The sequence below is a fragment of the Carlito syrichta genome, unplaced genomic scaffold, assembly GCF_000164805.1.
Source record: "Carlito syrichta isolate Samal-C Ts95f unplaced genomic scaffold, Tarsius_syrichta-2.0.1 Scaffold160356, whole genome shotgun sequence".
NCBI lineage: Eukaryota > Metazoa > Chordata > Mammalia > Primates > Tarsiidae > Carlito > Carlito syrichta.
The window spans coordinates 75529-95177 of NW_007104452.1; the positions used below are offsets into that span (position 1 = coordinate 75529).

General features: G+C 35.6%; 1 protein-coding gene across 1 annotated transcript in view; it reads right to left on the reverse strand.

The window, feature by feature from the left end:
- The window catches only part of OXCT1 (3-oxoacid CoA-transferase 1), a 159271-nt gene that overhangs the window by 26613 nt on the left and 113009 nt on the right, over positions 1 to 19649 (reverse strand). Inside the window, exon 15 of the mRNA XM_008051085.2 lies at positions 2146 to 2235. Within this exon, the coding sequence (XP_008049276.1) occupies positions 2146 to 2235 (90 nt within the window). The remainder of the gene's footprint in view (positions 1 to 2145; positions 2236 to 19649) is intronic.

Below are 19649 nucleotides of genomic sequence, written 5' to 3' on the forward strand. Positions count from 1 at the left end.
CATGTCTTACACAATTCTAGGGATTAGTCCCCCAGGCTTTTCGCTTAATCATATGGCAGTTAAAGTTACCTGGCATGTCTAAAGGAATAGATCAACTGGAGAGGTTACCAAGAGTGAAAATCTTCTTTTCCCTACTTCCTTTCCAGCCTCTGCCCACCCTACCCAGATGCATGAAAGAAGTGGCAGAGTTTCCATGTTCCCTTGAGCCGGGTCAGTAGCTATGAGTCCAGGGAACAATGCAGAGAAGGAACCACACATCTCAGAGCCACAGGTAAAATATGAGGGTGGTGAGAAGAGAAACTCTTGGTTAGTTTTCAAAGCTTATCTAACTATTAAGTGTGAATAAATCATTACGATTATTTTAATCACAAGTATATTTTTTGTTGATTTGTTCAAATGAAAATAATCTATGGAAAAATACCAAACGCCAATACTGGTTTAAAACTCAATGCTAATTTCCACAATGAGAGGAAAAAAAAAAAAAGGTAAAAATATGATTTTACTTCTGTGGAAAATTCAAAATAAGGAATTTCCAGTCTGAAGTTTGTGGCACCATTTATTGTCCTCTATCAGAAGTTCCAGCTGAGGAGAACAAAAAGACTTCAGAAAAAAAAGAGAGAGAAAATTTTCTAAATGTAGGCCTAATGTTTTGAAAACGAATGCACAAAAATAAGCTAAAATAAATCGGACTCCAGTGCCTGTGCGCCAACATTAAAGTAACAACAAAAGTAAAGTCAGAAAGAGTTTTCTCCAAATAGACATTATGTTCCAGAAAAGATTTGGATTTTATTTGCATTCTTGGCATCCTCTTGCCTCTGAAACTAAGTATTTTAGATGCTTTTTGCAAGGCATTCTCAGAATTCACCTGTGTTGGTTCCATTTCTATTGTTCTATATTTATGCACCACTGCTCACTTCCCACTGTTTACTAAACAATTTATGATAATTTATATTTATTGCTGTTTTCACAACAAAATCATTTCGTGGCATCCATCTCTCTGTGACAGAATTCCCCCAAGGGAAGCAGGTGAGGTGCAAACCTTCTAGGTCCATGCTCTTACATAATGCTGCATCATTAAATAAAAACAGGTCAAGAGAACTACCACTTTCACTCAGATTAGCAGGTCTCAAAGTTAGAATGGGTAGACTTTGTTTTAAAACTAGTAATGATAAAGGAGAATGAACAGAATGCACAGAGGATGAAGAAGGTACCATTCAATATCAGGAAAGTGATTAAGCCCAGTTGGTTCAAAGACACTGAGCCAGGAACAAGGAAAAAATTTATACTGATAGCTCCATGATGAGATGATTGGGCTTTGGAGTCAGAGATACTTAAGTCTAATCTTAGTTCTACTAGTCACATGACTTCAGGCAAGTTACTTAACTTCTTGGAAGCTCTGTTTCTGGACATATTAAGAATATCCACATCAAGTCCATAGACTTATACACACACACAGAGATAGCTTACATACTGCTGGCACGCAGTAAAGGCTTAGAAATGGTAGCTATTATTATTGCAGGATGAAGGAAGAGGAAGAGAATTGAATGTAAGCTCTGTGAAATCAGTGATTTTTGTTCAGTTTTCATCATTGTCAAATCCTAGTACTGCTTAACATATAGCAGGCACTCAAATATCTGATGATTTATCAAAATAAAAGTATAAGTTTTCAGAATAAGGATACTTGCTATCACCAAGTCCACCATTTTCTAACAACTTCTGGAAATGATGCCTCACAACTTCAATGAAAGACCACATTGTCCATTTGAAAATAACTGTTTTTAAAACCCATATTCTTCTGTAGGACTTTTCATTTAGTACACAGATAGCAACTACTATAATCATCCTAAAACCTGAATCAATAGATCTGCCCTGAAATATTTTCACTGCTTTTAAAGCTTTTACTTTTAATATGTATGCAGGGCAATATTCAAAGAAAACCCTGATGTTTGATTTCACTCAAAGCTAAACAACCATTGAGCCAAATAACTGCCTTTATTTGTCATCTTTCTCTGTAAAATATAAATGCTATCACCTTGAATGAGCCAGAGAAAACAATAAAAACTCTAGTCAGGTGACCTGATGTACTAGATTTCTGTGTATTGTAAATTTCCAAAAGCAGCATTTGGGGTGCAGAGGACACCTTACCTTTGCAGAATGCTCCATGGTGACCACCACTTTGGTTTTAGCACTGGATACTAAATCCATAGCACCTCCCATTCCTTTCACCATCTTCCCCTACAAAACAGAAACAGAAAATAAGTAGCTCTAAGTCTTTCACTTCTTCAGTGTGAGGTAGAACAAAATTAAGTTGCAAAAATAAGCTGCTGGAATCATTAACAAGAAAAACTCATTGTCTTTCATGGCTTAATACTTAAAGCTTAACAACCTAATACTTTGTTTTTCTATTACTGTATGGTTGAAGGGAAAAGTTCAGGAGAAATATTATTATGTCACTTTTATTAAGTGTGGTTAACATGATTTTGCTGATGATATATTAGCAATACGACTATCAGTGAAGAAAAAAAGTTTTAAGAACATTTCTTGAATCCTGGGGCATTACTATTATTACGAAAATATCAGCCTGAAGTTGAACCACCCCTGATGCCCATTTCTTTCTTTTTAAACACATACTTGACACCACTGAGTCTTCAATTAAAGCACTTCCTAAAGCACTCTCTTGAATTTCCTACAGATTACACTGCCATTGGTAATACACTGAGGCATGAATGGTGTTTCTCCAGTAATGATTAATATGAAAGGTGGCTATGTCTTTCTTACATTTGGCATTTATCTTGCTCTTAGAAAAATGAAACTAAATGAAAAACATATTCCTGTTAAGCAAAAGAGAACACAGAGACAGAGTTCAGGATCCTTTTACCATTACCATTCTATTTTTAATCATCTGTCCATCCCGTCATTCATTATGCATTTACCAACCACCTTTCATATGCCACACGCTCTGAAAAATTCTCACTGTCTATTCTGTCTCCTAGTTACAGAGTTTCAGAAAAATCAAGTGTTTCCAGAGGTGATGAAATAAATTCTTACTCAAGTATATTGAAGAGAAAAGTCTTTTAACATTAAAATCTCTTTAAAATTTTATTTATTTTTTAACCCAAGTACTCTTGCTGATTTTCCAGTAAACTCTTACAGGGCTCTCAGCAAATTTCCCATAATTTTAGAGCTATAAGGAGATTAGAAAATGCACTCAGCACCTGGCTTTAAAACATGGTCTCACATCCCATGTTTCAGAGATATTTTAGAGGTCAATGCAACACAGCACGAACATGAATTAGATGAGTGAGGTATAAAGTAAAGTAGTAAGTAGTCACGATGTCTTTGTGGTTTGGCGCCTGCCAGTAAATGAGATGGGTGACAGCTGGCAATAGCTGAGGGGCAGGGACTGGGGGAGGAGGGAGAAATATAAGGCACAAATGAATCTGGTTTCAGAAATGGGAGTTTAAAGTGAAGCAGACTATCCATGTGGAAATGCATAATTTTAAACTTCTATAAGCAATGCCTTCATACTTAATCAGCTCCAACTTGAATACGTTGGACACTGATGTATTAAATCGGTCATAATATTGCTGTAGAGAACATTGAAACTTTTGTGGTACAAAATAAGAATAAGTCAGAGATGGAAGCAATGAATGTCTGTCATAAACTTCAATCTAAAGTGTGAGATTTAGAGCATCAAAAGACACCAATACAGCTCTATGGCAAAATGTCTCAACTTGCCATAGTAAGAACATACAGATAGTCTCAGCCTTGATACACAGTGTCCTTGGGCAGACTCTAAGGAAGTGAATGCTGCAAAAATGAGGACTCAACAACCAAAAAAAAAAAAGCCAGTGTGTTAAAAAAAATTCCTTGAGTTAGAGTGAGACTCCCACTCAACAAAAAAAAAGAATATACCACAGGCAAATTTTGTCCCCTGCAACACAATAGCTACAAAGGCAAAAACTTATGACAGCCTGTAACAGGAAGCTTGTCCAATTTAGTTGAAATATTTTATACATTTTAAGTCACTATCAATTAGTTAAGAAGTATTTATAGAGCTCCTACTGGGTACAAAGTAGAACATAATGCACTGTAAAACATGGTGGATGAATCATCTCTTTGTTTCTGTTAAAAACAACATTCTTTTTTGACTCAATATAAATGAACATCCTTCATAACTCAAAGAAATTCAAGTGGTTCAACGTTTCATCCCTAAAACACATGCAACAAATTTCAAATCACTACTTTGATACTTAATGTTTGTTTCCAAGTACCAAAAAATGTACAAAGGAACAGCTAGGATCTATTCTGTGAACACACGATGAGACACTGGTCAAACAGCAAATTTTTCTGAATTTGGGTTTACTGTTTATATCTATACACCAGAAATGAGAGTATCTATCTTATCATAAAGCTTTATTTAGTACTGAATGAGATAATGTATGGAAATGTGTGGAGTAAATAAAGTTTATAAATGTATTCAATTATATCTTCATTCAGTCATTTCAACATACTGAGTGCCTAGTATAAGCCTGGCACTATAATGGATGGTAGAGTCAGAGATGATCAAAACAGGGTTCTTTTCCTTGAAAAGCTCATTCCCCGGAAAAAGGAGAGTATCCATGAGTAATAAAAGAGACTCAGACTAAACGCCCTCTAAAAGAAGCATTTTCACCTCTCCCTCATCCCAAGGAAAAGCAAAATGTCATTTCCCTATACCCTTGTGCTATTTACTATGTAATTCTATCACGGTGAATTTTAATCATTCCTTTATCTTCCACTTCCCTTCCCTTCCCTCTCTCTATTTTAAGTATTTGGATGAGTGAATGGATGAATGGATAAAACATAGGCATGTTCACGTTCTAGTAGGACACTAAATGTGCAACTCCTAGCTGTGCCTGGGTAAGCAGCTCAGGGGGATTTCACAAAACTAGTTTGCCAGGTGGGAAGAGCAATACCATGAAAGAGAAGAGCAGTATCTTCTAATAGAATGCATTCCTAGCAGGCTAACAGGAAAACCTTCACATATCTGGTTTTTCTACTCTTTTAAGTATATTCATTGTTTTGAAAAAATAAAATGTTTCCCTTCATTTCAATTCCCAAATGACTTCTGAAACATAATCAATTACTAAAGGAAGACAAGTCATTCTATCTATACCAGCAAACAAACATCCAAACAAAAACCCAGAGTTATACAAGGCACACTCTCTTAAGCAAATGGGAAATTCATCATCATCCTTCAACCCAGCTTAGCCAAGCATTTTTTTGGAACACCAGTACTTGCATTTCTCTGCTTTCTACTGAGAACGGGTGGCCATGGGAATGAGTTCAGATAATGAAAGAAAGGGTGGCAATATGTGACATTCAGGCTCTGGCCCATAAAAATCTCTTGCATGCCATCCTTCATGCTCTTTTATCTTCTCAAATCTGGATGCTGACATGCAAGGTAATCTTGGAAGATGGCTGAGCTTCCTTCAGCCTGGATACTTAAATGACCATGTGTTGCAGAGCCCACTTATTTGGAACCACAATGCACTGTTCAATATGATGGAAAAAGAAAAGTATAGGGTTCTAAGCTACTAAAATTGGAAGGCTTACTTGTTATAGCAGCTAGCATGACTAATATAACAATGTGGTGCCCAAGTGAGTTATATGAAAGGGCAGGAATTTAGCACAGAATTAGAGCTAACTGTTATAGCTGCAAAACAGAGGGGGACCCGAGCACGGCTCTTGAGGGGACATTTTACTACTGCTTCTTAAGGGGAGTGACTATAGCAGATACCATGCTAGGCACAGTAATTCACCTCTCTATCCAAATGTCCAATATGCCACTTGAAATTTTACAGAGGGACAATATACATGTGGAGTAAATGAACAATATGAGTGAGTGAGTGAGTGGGTGATGGATTTTGAGAAGATGAGAGACTGTGCTAGAAATTAAAGGACCAGCTGAAAGGGGATACAAATCAAACCTCATCCTCATCTTCCTCCCCAAAAGCAAACATCCTATTCAACATTCAAGACAAGAAGCTGATAAAACAAGGAGATTAAGGAGCTAAAAATATATCTTTAAATAAATCACAAGAGGGAAAGTGATGCTTGGGGGAAAATAGGCCCATAATGAAGAAGAACTTCTGGATATGATTGAAGCACTGGGCCAGGGTGACACAAAGCATGGCTTTCTTTAAAATCTCATCAGCAAATATACATTTCTTGAATGGTACAACTTTAGTTCTGAAAAGCATTCTGGCTAGCATAATGGAGAGATGATTGCTGGATGATCATTCCATAGCCAACTCATCTTCTTGCAGTTAAGGACTGACCCTGATATCAAGTATGGAAAGAATTCTGCAATAAAATGAGCTAGCAATCCTGCATGCTCCATTATGATGCATTTATATAACTTTCCTAAAAAGATACTGGTCCAAGTATTATCCTCAATTCAAAATGTTTATTCAGGTTCTATTATAAACCAGGTACACCAAGATAAGAATTAGAAATAAAAGATGAATGTGATAATCTACCTTTTCTCTAGAAAATAGATATAAATTAAAATCAATATTTTAAATATATTTCATCTATTAAATCCTATTTCCTGATACCTGAGTTTTAAAGAAAGTAAAAGAAAAACTATCTTATGAAGGCAATATTAGAAACGTCAATGTATCAAAGTACAAATATTAAATTGTACTCCCAAAGGAATAGCTTAGTAATTCAAGTTCTAAACATGACCTTTGGTGATATTTTAAGGATTTTACAAAAATAGAAAATGAATGCCTTTGAAAAGTTCTGTGCAATGCTATTTAAAGTAAAACATAGAGTATATTGAAAATCATTCTTGCCATCACCTTTATCTTTAGTACATAAATATAATGGTTCATTTCCAGATTTGTTATCTCTAAATATTCTGGTCTAAAGTGAGAAGCAATTTAGAATATGTAGAAAAAAATTGTAAGCATTTTTTTAGTACTACTATGTGCCACAGTAAAAAATGTAAATCAACTGGATGTAAAAGGAAAAAAAGAGATATAGAGTGATTAATAAAACTAGGACTTGTTACTTACATTAAACACCAGAACATTATGTACCTACCTCAATCCAAACATAAGTCTCCTTATTTCTGTCTTCCCATTATTAAAACATACTCTAGGGAGAATCAAGTTCTCTAAACATGCCCTTAGCTAAAGAGTAGGAGAAAGGAAAAGTAATAAGGATAATAATGATGTTTATTTAAACACAAATAAACAGGTTATAATTCCCTTCTTTGGAGAAAATAAGAGATAAAGAATTTGACTTTGCTTAGCAAAGTTAAAACATGTTTACTTCTCTTTTCTGTTATGCTTTGCTTTAAAAACCACAAATAAACAGGTTATAATTCCCTTCTTTGGAGAAAATAAGAGATAAAGAATTTGCCTTTGTTTAGCAAAGTTAAAATATGTTTACATCAGAATACTTCTCTTTTCTGTTATGCTTTGCTTTAAAAACCAAAAAAGTGATTTTTCTTTTAAAGATTAATTATAATTCCCAGGACAGGTGAATTGGTCATGTAAACTAACTAATACAGAACTAGACATATAGTTATATTTTCTATTGCTAGGCAAATTTGCAAAACTGCTTATAATTTTAAAAATCTGTTATCGGTCATAATATGGGCTTTAAAAACATATATCAAAAGAGTAGTACTATGAGAAATTCAAAATTTCATTTTAATAAGCTCTCATGATCCAGTTCTTTGAGGCACTTTGCTTCTTCAGTTAGGACCTTGCTTCAATTCCTCCATCTTCTTTTCTATAGCTCTTCTCTCCTTATTCCTCAGAGAAATGAAATCTGGTTTCTGTCTTGACTGTGCCCTTGAAGCAAGGACTGTACTCCGTCTGATTTATAACAGTTAATCATCGGATTCAGTAGATACCTTGTGGGTTTACTATAATACATTCCTGGACCTATCTACTCCATTTCACAGTGGTGGAAAACCCTACTCCTTGAAACTCTCCACTTATGGGCTTCCATGGCACAATCCTGTCCTAGTTCTTTCTACCTCTCTTGAGACTTTCAGGCTCCTCCTGAGCTTCCTTTTTCCAGAATATCTGTGTAAGTTGGTCAAATTAACAGTTCTGTCCTCGGCTCTTGTCTCCACTTTTTCTTCCCCAGGAGCATCTCCATCTACTCTCATGATATAAGCTGCCCCTGTCTCTGATGATTCCTAAAACCACATTTCCAGTTCAGATCTTCCTTCTGAGTTTTAGACTTCAATATCCAAAAGTTTCTCTGTCACCCTGTGGCACAGTCTTTTAGCTGATTCCCAAAATAGTTCCCTTTTATTCCTGAGGTACATTTTCCAGCCTTCCTTAAATTTAGGGTCAGTCATTTTATAAGTTCTGGGCAACGGAAAGTGGGTGTAAGTGATGTATAACTTCCAGGGCTGGACTATAACCCTTACTAAAACAACCCTCCATGTTCTTCTACAAACTACAAATTGAAAATTGGTGGAGTCAGGATGGAAAAAACCTCAATTATCAAATCACTGCACAAAAAGAGCTACCTGTCAATCTGGGATGCTCATTTTTGTTCTGTGTGAAAGTGAAATAAAAACTTCTATTATGTTAATTAATACATGCCTCAGCTCAGTATGCTCCAAACTAAATTAAATATCTTTATTAAGGCAACTTTCATCCACCTGTTAATGTCCTAGTTCGGTGAATGGCTATTTACCTCAAGATCCAAATCAGAAACTTCTTTGTCTCTTGCCTTGTCTTCATAATCTACATCCAGTCAGACACTCACTACTATTCTCCAACTCTCCTACTATTTCTTGAACTTTTCTCATCATAGCTAAGACTCATAATTTTTCCCTATAGAGTTACAATAACCTCCCTAGTGGTCAACCTGTATTCAGCCTTGTCCCTCTCAGATCTGTCCAACCCACAGCCACAAATATCATCTCTCTATAATGAACACCTGACTATGCTGTTCCTCTGCTTAAAACTTTTCCATGGTTCCTCAGTGCTTCAGGGGAAAATCCAAGCACTTCAGACTGGCATCCAAGGCCTGTTATAACCAGGCCTCTGTTCTCATTTCCTCATACCCCATTTCCTATTTCCATGCCAGAAACAGTGAATTGCTTTTACACAGCACATTGGTTCACACTATGCCTTAAAGTCCCGCCCAACTCTATCAAGTGAACCCCTGATTATCTTTTCTGTATCAAATCATGACTACTTCTCCCAGGAAGTGTTCACAGACTTTCACCCCACTCCATCAGTAATATTAGATTAGGGACCTCTTTTAGGTGTTTTCACAGCATTCTTGCATATTCCAATTTAGAATTTGCCACACTACTTGCATTAAGAGCAGGGCTGATGTTCCCCTAGCAGAGAGTAACAAGGCCATGCAGGTATTTATAATGGAAATTCTTCCTTATGAGAGGTATTCTATTCCCTCTTTAGCCACTCCCCCAATTCAGCAATTTAAAACACAACAGGGAGCCTCCAAGACCTCATGTAGCTAAGATCATGCAGCTATGTCTCTGTTTATCATATCTGTTCCGATTAATCAGTGCCTATGCCATATCATCCCCTTAAGATCAGCTATCATGGATATAAGGCCTTGCCTTGCTCATTAGACTATCAGTTTATCTTCCTTATCTACAGCCCAGTGCAGGACTGATACATAATAGATTTTTGTCAGCATGTGTTTAAAAAAACTGAATGCTACCTTCAAATAAAAGCGTTTGTTTCTAAAAACAAAGGCTTGGGAGGAAAAAAAATAAGGTGCACTAATGAGGTTTAATCAAAGCTGGAAGCTTTGCCCACAGAGAAAAGAATAGCAAGCAAGAAAGAAAAAAAACCAAGGTGACTGAAACAAAATATAAAATTAAAATATCATCTCAGAAGGAGCAAAGTCAAAAATTCAACAATTCCTTGGCTGAAGTGGGAGAAGCCAAGGTAGAACAGAGAATATGGCACTTGAAAGTTGACCCTAATGAAAACACTTCACTCCTCCATATCCTCCTTCAGGCCTGAATGCTAAATATATATTATTTAATAAATATCTATAGTACACTGAATTTCTCTCTTGTTTATTTTTTTCAAGTGGGGGAAAAAACACTTCTAAAACATCCAAGGAAAAGACCTAAGAAACCCGGTGCCTCAAGCATTAGCCATTAACTAAACATCTACTTGATGCCTATTAGATGCTCTGTACTATCCCTTGTGCATACAAAACTCCTGCCTTTGAATAGCTCATAGTTGCCTCTTATGTACCTGAGGCTGAATGAAATCAAGAACGTAAATCCTAAAATCCTAAAACTGTCACTTCTAATTTCTTTCAAAGAGTCACAAAGGGCAAAGTTCATTTCCCCAAGCAGGGCAATGGAGTAAATTCTATTGTAATTAACATATTTTTAATAGAACCAGTGATGTATTGATTCAAAGTATTTTGTGATAATTATATATTAAGTTATTTGATAAACACGTGCATTTCTAAGTTCCAGACAGAATATCTGAAAATAAGTGTTTACTCTATAGAAAAACTTCTATACACCACTTTATACCAGAAATTTTATATGTCAAAATCACATCAATTTTCTTTAAAATACTGTCTATTGCAAGTGAACCTGACAAAAAAAGATCCCAGAGTAAGTGAAACTCTTTTTATTACCATGATCAAAAGCTTCATTCATTCATTTATTATAAGATAGTCCAGAGTCACCATTTATGCAGGTTAGAAAATGTTCCTTATATAATAGGTTTCTTTTTTTAAAGTTTCTTTTTTTTTAGTTGGGGTCTCACTTGGTCACCCAGGCTGAAGTGCATGCTGTAGCATGATTATGACTCACTGTAGCTTTGGCCTCCTGGGCTCAGGTGATCCGTCTGCCTCAGCCTCCTTGGTAGCTGAGACTACAGGTGTGCACCACCACGCCTACACGTTAAAATTTTTGGTAGAGATAAAATCTCACTATCTTGCTTAAGCTGCTGTCAAACTCCTGGGCTTAAGTGATCCTCCTGCCTCGGCTTCCCAAAGTGCTAGGATTATTGTTGTGAATCATCATGCCCAGCCAGATTTGAGTCTTAAAGAAATCAATTAACTTCAAATAAGAAAATGAGTTCTGTTCCTGGCTATTCACTATGCGATTTCTCTCATTTCATAGAAGTGTAAATACCATTCAAGAGTCTCCATAGTTTACTTATGAAATCTCATCACTCCAAGTAGAAAAAATTCCAATAAATATAAAATTTGTCATTAATTATACAAAGTTCATTAACTCCACCTTTGTATAGGAAACTAATAAACATTTATTAAGTGAATATTTATAACTATGAAACGAATGCATTTTTTTTCCTAAGGTACAATCAACGTGTGACTAAGTTTTTACTTGTTGTTATAAATGAGGCGCTTTGCACAAGTTAAGTTCTTTGCATAAGTTCAGATAGACTAATGCTCTGATTTTTTTGCTGTATTTTTAAAATGAACAGTAAGAGAAAAACTGTCATTCCCAGTTCTGTTCTGAAGCTGTAGTTTCAGTTTTCATGGAGACTATTCATAATACTGCAGAGATGAATGCAAACATAAACAACTTAGCCCTGTGAGTTCACCCTGTTTTATCAGGTCACCTACAGAAGGCATCGATGGAAGGAGCTTGTGCAAGTGTTTCAGAAAAGATATAAAGGGGTTTGTTTTCATTTAAAATAATTAAGTATTATTACACTATGATAAGTTATTTAATTGAAACTAGTAAATACAACTAAGCACTGGAGCTTCTTGTCCTGTATACTACCCAGAACCAGAATAAGTAACATACTTAAAAATCCAAGGACAATTTATTTTCTTCCTCCCATTGGGTCACTGAGAGAAATGTATTAGAATAATAAGAGAGTGCCCATATATAATGATGTATGTCCTACAAACAGGAAATTTCACATGTTTGGCTTAACCTATGGTCTAGTGGTGGGGGTTAAAAAATCCTATTTAATATCACAGAACTTTTTAAAAGGCTTATATTACTTTTAGGAGATCCCTGATAATCACTACAAAAATTACAGTTAAAATACAAAAGAAAAGGTAACAATTAATCATTTTCATATGCCTTCATGTACTCAAATATGTCAATCCCCTCAACAACTCAGTCACATGGAATATAAAATTATTATTATTTCTTCTGCAATCAGAAAACAGTCATTCTCAGATAGTTTATTTTCTGATTCCCCAAAGAGGGTGTGGGTTGGTTGGGAGAGAAGGGGGAGAGTGTGGGTTGGCTGGGGGAAAAAGTGGAGAGTGTGGGTTAACTGGGGAGAGGGAACTAGAACCAGGGCAGAGCACATTTGCTCCATCCCCTCCTCCCACTGTCTGCAAAGCTCTAAAGAGCACAATTACAGAATTATTGTAATTATACTGCCATCTCTGGCACACAGTGACTGAAAGAACATTATTAAGGAATACATCAAAATCATCACCAGTGTTTTTATCCACAGTAAAAAGGATCAAAAAATAACATAGAAGATAATTTTAAAGCTTAAAAAAAGACACTCAAGGGCAATTGTGAAAGAGCATGCTATGTATACTAAATATAGGAAATATTTTAAGTATTAGAAGGTTGGGTGAAAAAATATAAAACCATTTTGATTCTACATTAAATTAATAATAATACTCTGTTTATTAGCAAAATGTCCTCTGAATTCAGCTGATGACCCAGTTTAATGACTGCTAAGTACCTACTGGGAATTAATAGCTATGAACATTCATGGTAAATTAATAACCCTTTGGTCATTGTTGGAGAGTCTTTTTATTTTTGTTTTTTTTTTTCCTCCTGTGCAAGTCTTACTCTGTTAAACAGGGACCCAGTGCTTCTCACATGTGAAAGCATGTCTCACCTCTAGTTTGTTAATAAAACATACCCCACTCTCAGGAAGAGGAAAACCATGAGCCTCCTAGGTAACATCATTCCCTACAGACTCAGAGCCTGGGATCCATATGAAGTCTGTGTTCCAAGAGAGAAAAGCACATCATCTTTGTGAGAATGATCCACCTCTGGGAGCAAGAGATTGCAGGCAACATCACAGGCTGTGGATAGTGTTACAAATCAAAACCAATTTCTCCTTTCAAACACCAAAACAGGTTAAAAGAATGACTTTGGGGAGTTTGCCACAAAGTTAATATTTTTGAAAGATATATAACAAGGGAAATTGAAATAGCATCACTTTCTGCCTTATCTTTTCAAGTCAACTGTGCCTGAGTAATCTCTTAGACGGGAGAAAAAAGTAACTTTAGAGAAAAGCTAATAGCAAAACAAACAAAATTTGGTGAGATCTTAGTGATGTAGAAATCAAGATACTGAGAATAGAATGAAAAAATAAAAGAATTTCTATTCAAAGTGAAATACAAAGAAAGATCAGAAGAGGTAAAAATATATAGAAACATATAAATTTTAATTCATTTATTGATAGGTCAATATTTTAATTCCCTGAACTTCACAAGTGAACTTTTAAGTTTCTAATCTTATGGTTTCAATAACCTTAACTGTTCAGAATACCAGAGATGGATGTTAAATACAAAACAAAAAATTATTTTAAAATCACTGTGTAACAATGCTGATTATTTCAATTTCATTTTATATGGACTTAAGTTGAGACATGTTTTAATCTAGTACATCTTCACATAAGCAGGAGCGGCAACAAATGAGATTTTACACCTTTTACTGCTATAACACTGTACAGCATATATAACCTCATTATCATTCATCCAAAACTTAAGCACAGAAAATATTTGGAGGTAAAGTGTATGTGCTGGAAACTCATTGTTTTTAACCCTAAAAATGCAATTTTCTAGGTCCAATATTTGGAAGAAAACACATTCTCTTGATACCACCTTGAGACACAGGTCTTCAGAAAGGTGTCACTTTTTTCCTGTATCTTCAGTAAACGGGTCAAAAATGGAAAGTTGCTTATTTTTTTATTCAAAACTGTATGAACATAGGTTAGTATGTGTGCATACATGACAGCTCTGTCCACTGAGAATGCCTAGAAGCAATAATAGCCCAGTAGCAACAAGCCCAGTAGCATCCAGATCTTGGTTTCTAAATACCATTCTCCATAAAAGAAATCAGGACTCTTTGAAAAACAGCTGATTCTAGGGGCAAGAAAAACATAAAAGAGGAGCATCTTGTCCTACAAGAAAGGAAGGGCCCAACAACAAAAAATAAATAGAAGCATGCCAAAGGGTACAAGGAGCCAACATGAAAGTGCTCCCAATGGTAATAGCTGGAAGATTATGAGCATGAAAATGAATAACATGGTATTGCATTATAATCTGAAGTATAAAATATACATGAGAACATATTGATATAAACAAATGAGTGAATTAAAAATGGGAGAAAAAAGACAAACCTTCTTCCTAGAAGAATTGCAAAAAATATATAGCACCTTTTCAAATGTTTATCCTCATAATACCTTCTGACACCAAATATATAGGGTTTTTTTCCTCACACGAACACCTCAATTCACTTCTGGCTCTACCTACCTAGAATTAGCACAGATACCACAGGTTAAGAGCTCAGTTCCACAAGAATGTCTCCCATTTCAGACCCCAATAGCAAGTTGGGGCCACCAGTACTTCAGACCAACCAGTTATAAAGAAGAGGAATTTCAACAGTCCTCTCTTAGTTTTGATAATTTTCTAGAACAGCTCACAGCATCCAGGAAGGCATTTTACTTACTATTATTGGTTTATTAGAAAGGATAAAACAGAGGAATGACCAAATGAAAGAGATGCATAGGACAAGGTATGGAGGAAGGAACATAGAGCTTCTATGCCCTGTCCACATGCTCGGCCCTCTCCCAGAAACTTGATGTGTTTGCCAACCCAGAAGCCCATGGAACCCTACCATCTAGGATTTTTTATGAAAACTTTATTGCATGGGCTTGATTAATTAACTAATTGGCCATTGGTGATTGAGCTCAACCTCCAGTCCCTCTCTCCACTCTGGAGTTTGTGGGTGGGGCTGAAAGTTCCAACCCTCTAATCATGTCTGGGTCTTTCTGGCAACCAGCCCCCATCCTAAACTTATTTAGGGGCCCACCAAGAGTCACCTTATTAGCATAAATTCAGGTATGACTGAAAGGGGCTTCTTATGAACAAAAGCTGTGCCTATACCCTATTACTCAGGAAATATCAAGGATTTTAGAAGCTCAGTGTCAGGAACTGGGGACAAAAATAAACATATTTCTTTATATCACACCTCCCCTCCAGAGGTAGAGCATAATCCCCCTCCAGATATTTGAGGGTTAGCTAAAAGTATTGACTTGCTTTCAGAGAATAAAGGAAGGAAAAAAAGTAATTTTATAGTCAACAAACCTGGTAGACACTAGCTTAGCCGAGTGATAAAGATTAACATCACCAGTGATGTCATGTAGATGTCCTATATCCCCTGCTATGAAAAGAAGGGCATTTTACCTCTGTGGTATTCTTTCCAAAAACTCATAACCCAAGTCTAAGCATAAGAAAACATCAGTTAATTGAGAAATTGGCATAGAACAGAGAAGGTTAGAGAGCTATGATGACTAATTGCAATGTGGTACTTTGAATTGGATCTTGGAACAGAAGGAGGACATTAATGGAAAAATTAATAAAATCCAAATAGAGTTTGGGATTTAATTAGTAGTAATGTACCGATGTGTCTTTCTTAGTTTTGGCAAAGGTCGCATGTTGTAATATTGTAACAATGAGAAAAATTGGGTGAGAGGTATATTAAAACTCTGTACTATTTCTTCAACTTTTCCGTGAATCTACAATTATTCTAAAATAAAAACTTTATTTAAAAAATAACTGCCGGGCTCGGTGACTCAGTCTATAATCCCAGCACTTTGGGAGGCCAAGGTGAGTGGATAGCCTGAGCCCGCAGGTTCAAGGCCAGCCCGGGCAACTTGACGAGACCTCGTCTCTACAATAAATCAAAAATTAGCTGGGCTCAGTAACATGTGCTTGTAGTTCCGGCTGCTTGGAAGGCTTAGGCAGAAGGATTGCCAGAGCCCAGCAGGTCAACGCTGGGGTGGCCGTGGGTGTGTCACTGCACTCCAGCCTGGATGACAGAATGGAACTCCAACTCAAAAAAGACAAAAAACAAAAAACTTAGTGTGTGGCCTGTTCCAGTGTTTTTTGTTTTTTCACTGAAATGAAAACAAAACTGAGATTGGTTCTCAGATTTCTGTCTGTAAGGGGCGCTGTTAATAACTCTTCAGGTCTGTTGCTAAACAGTTTCACAAAATCTGATTTAAAATACAAATAAAGTTATGAGTGCTAAATGACATCTTAGATTTCTGAGAGAGCTTAAAAAAAAAAAATTGGCCGGGGCCAGTGGTGTGCCTGTAATCCCAGCACATTGGGAGGCTGAGGCAGAAGGACTGCTTGAGGCCAGGAGTTCAAGACCAGTCTATGCAATACAGCAAGACATCATCTCTCCCCAAAATAAATAAATTAGCTGTGTGGTGGCACGTGCCTATAGTCCTAGCTACTTGAGAGGCTGAGGCAGGAGGATTGCTTGAGCCCAGGAGTCTGAGGATGTAGTGAGCCATGATCACGCCACTGCACTCAAGCCTGGGTGACAGAGTGAAACCCTGTCTCAAAAATAAGCAAATAAAAATAAAATTATAAATAAATAAAAATCAAATATGGTAACGAGGACCTTTTAGAATAATGTTCTTTGACCATATTATTACCAGTTTGAAAACATTAGAAACACGGTCTAGTCCTTTGTTCTATTTTTACCACTTCTACTTTTTTAGTGTTCTTATTTCATTTTTCTTATTATGGTTTACTCTGCCCCCATACTTAGAACCTTTTGATAAACTCAATTATATGAAGATAGTCCCCCATCACCTAAACAGTACTTGCAGAAAGTATAATAAACTTATTTACAAAAAAAAAATACTGTACATGAAAAAGTTAAATAAATTACCTTATGTTATAAAACAAGTCAGAAAAAAAAAATGGATGAGGTCTCTTCTCTAATTTCCAGAAAGAGGTAATTGAATTCCCATAAAAGATACCTCCTATTTTTAAATGCCCATTAAGTCGAACTTATTGCACTATTTTTCTTCCTTATTGTTCCTAATCTATGGATAGTATTAATTTATTTATTAAGAAGCAGGTGGCAAGCCTAGAGATGTCCTACGTACAATTTCTAAAAATACAGTTAGATCCTTCAGGACTAAAATTACAAAGCTTTTAAATGTGCTGATAAGTAATGTATATTTCACCAACTTGAAAGCCATGATTTAAGAAATTTTTTTAAAAAACTACATGATTATGAGATGTTACATTCAGGATGGAATTATGGAATTATGCTAGAGATAACGTTTCTAAGTGCCACAATTACAAGTTTGTCTTTCATAAAGGTCTAAAAATTAAAAAACAATAGTAAAACAAATGTTGTCTTTTCTAAAGGAGTCTTTTCTGGGTATTTATGAATTAAGTTTTCAGGGTCTGATCATTCAGAAATGTTTTAGACTATAACTATAATCCAGAAACATGCCAGATAGAAAATGAATTATACGTCCAAACTTATGTACTTGAGTCAAAGTTGATGAGCAGTCTGTGTCAGGCCTTCATGTAGAATATATTTACTCTCCTTATGTGCAACTGTAAAAAGATTGGTGATCTAGCTTTCCATTTAAAATTATATTTAGAAATTAGAGCTGGGTGCAGTAGCCTGTAATCCCAGCACTTTGAGGGGTCAAGGCCTGAGGATTACTTGAGCCCAGGAGTTCAAGATCAGTTTAGGCAATATAGGAAAATCTTGTCTCTACAAAAACATCAAAAAATTAGTTGGGTATGGTGGAATGTGCCTGTAGTCTCAGCTACTTGGTAGGCTAAGGTTGAAGGATAGCCTGGGGCCAGAAACAGGAAGTGGAGGCTGCAGTGAGCCATGATAGTGCCACCACACTCTAGTTGGGGTAACAGAGTGTGACTCTGACTCAAAAAAATAGAGATAAAGAAATTGGTACTTATACAGCTAAAATTGGATAATATAAAAAAAGATGGACTATTTTACTTTCTAATAATTATCTGAAAATAAAGTATAATTATAAATACTTCAATATTCTACTTAAGTTATCAAGTGATAGTATGGGCAATGTTGAATTTACGGGTACAACGAAGTTCAAAACTCTGCCTTTTACTTAAAAATTCTACTACACTGGATGGGAAGAGAGAGAGAAAGGTAAATATAAAATGTTGATGGTTTTGCCTGGCATTCTATTCAAACGACAAGGGTCTGAAGAGAGGATAAAATGGGAGATGGAAAAATCTTAATAACAATAGCCACGATCATCTGATCCAGGACTGATACACATCCCAGTGCTAATATGATCCAGTGCTGAAAGCCCATCAACAATGCTCCACCACATGCATCACATAGGTAAGGAAGGCAAGCAAGCCAGAAGTGGCCAATGTATTATTTCTGCAAATAATAAAAGCACTTAAAGCTCTCAATTTTTTTCTGAGTATAATTTTAATTACATTCCACCAGCTTTGACATAAAGCTCTTATTTTCATTAGTGTCGAGGTAATTTGTAATTTTAGTTTTGATTTCTAGTTTGATTAAATGAATGCCCTTGGGGGAAAATGTATGATAGAGTCTATGTTTCCCAACCTTTGACAAGGACTTAAAACACACTCAGTAGCAAAATTTAAATAATGTGTTTCACCTTAGGCTTGACTTTTGGAAGTTGATCCTCAATAAAATAACTCTCATCATATTTCAAAGCCTTTAAATTACCATAGGCTCAATTACTACATGTAGATGATTTCTAAGTATCATAAATGTTATAAGGTTGAAGTGGGTAGAAAAATTTTGGAATTTGACCACCTTTCAACCATTTATTTTTCTAAGTATTCCAATTCCCCACTATATCATGACATCTTTAGAAATGTGTAAATCTAAAGCTCGAAAGTTTAAATTTTTAGAGTTGAGTTCCCTTAAAATTTATTGAGTCCAATAACTTAATTTTATAGATTAAACCTACACTGTTCAATAAGGTAGACTAGTCACATGTGGCTTTATAAATCTGAATTAAGAAAAATTCAAAATTCAGTTTTTCAGTCACACCAGCCACATTTCAAATGCTCAAAAGTCACATGTGGCTACTGGCATACTGTACAAAATATAGAACATTTCTATCCTCACAGCAAGTGTTTTGGATAGTACTATATTAGACCAAAAGAGAGAAACTAATCTGTATAAGACCATGAGTTGTTAGTAGCAAAGCTAAAACTAGAATTCAGGTCTTTAAAATTCTACACTTACTTTCTTTCTACTAAACCATACTGTCTCTAAGAACCAATAAAAAAGTAAAAAATCTGAATATAACAACAAACAAGCTCAATCTAATGTAAAATTAATCTATGCCTACGTTAAATTTAGAAAATCTATCAAGTTACTTGGCTACCAAGAAAATCTAATAAATTCCAAAAAAGCAATGTAAGGGAAAACTTCCCCACACCTCTAAATTTTGAAAAAAACCCACAACAACAAAAAACTCTTCTAAAAAATTATTGAACCAAAAAAAAATCAAAACTGAAATCACAAATTACCTGGAAATTAATGAAAAAACTTTATATCAAAGTTTATGAGATGCAATTAAAATTGTTCTAAAAAA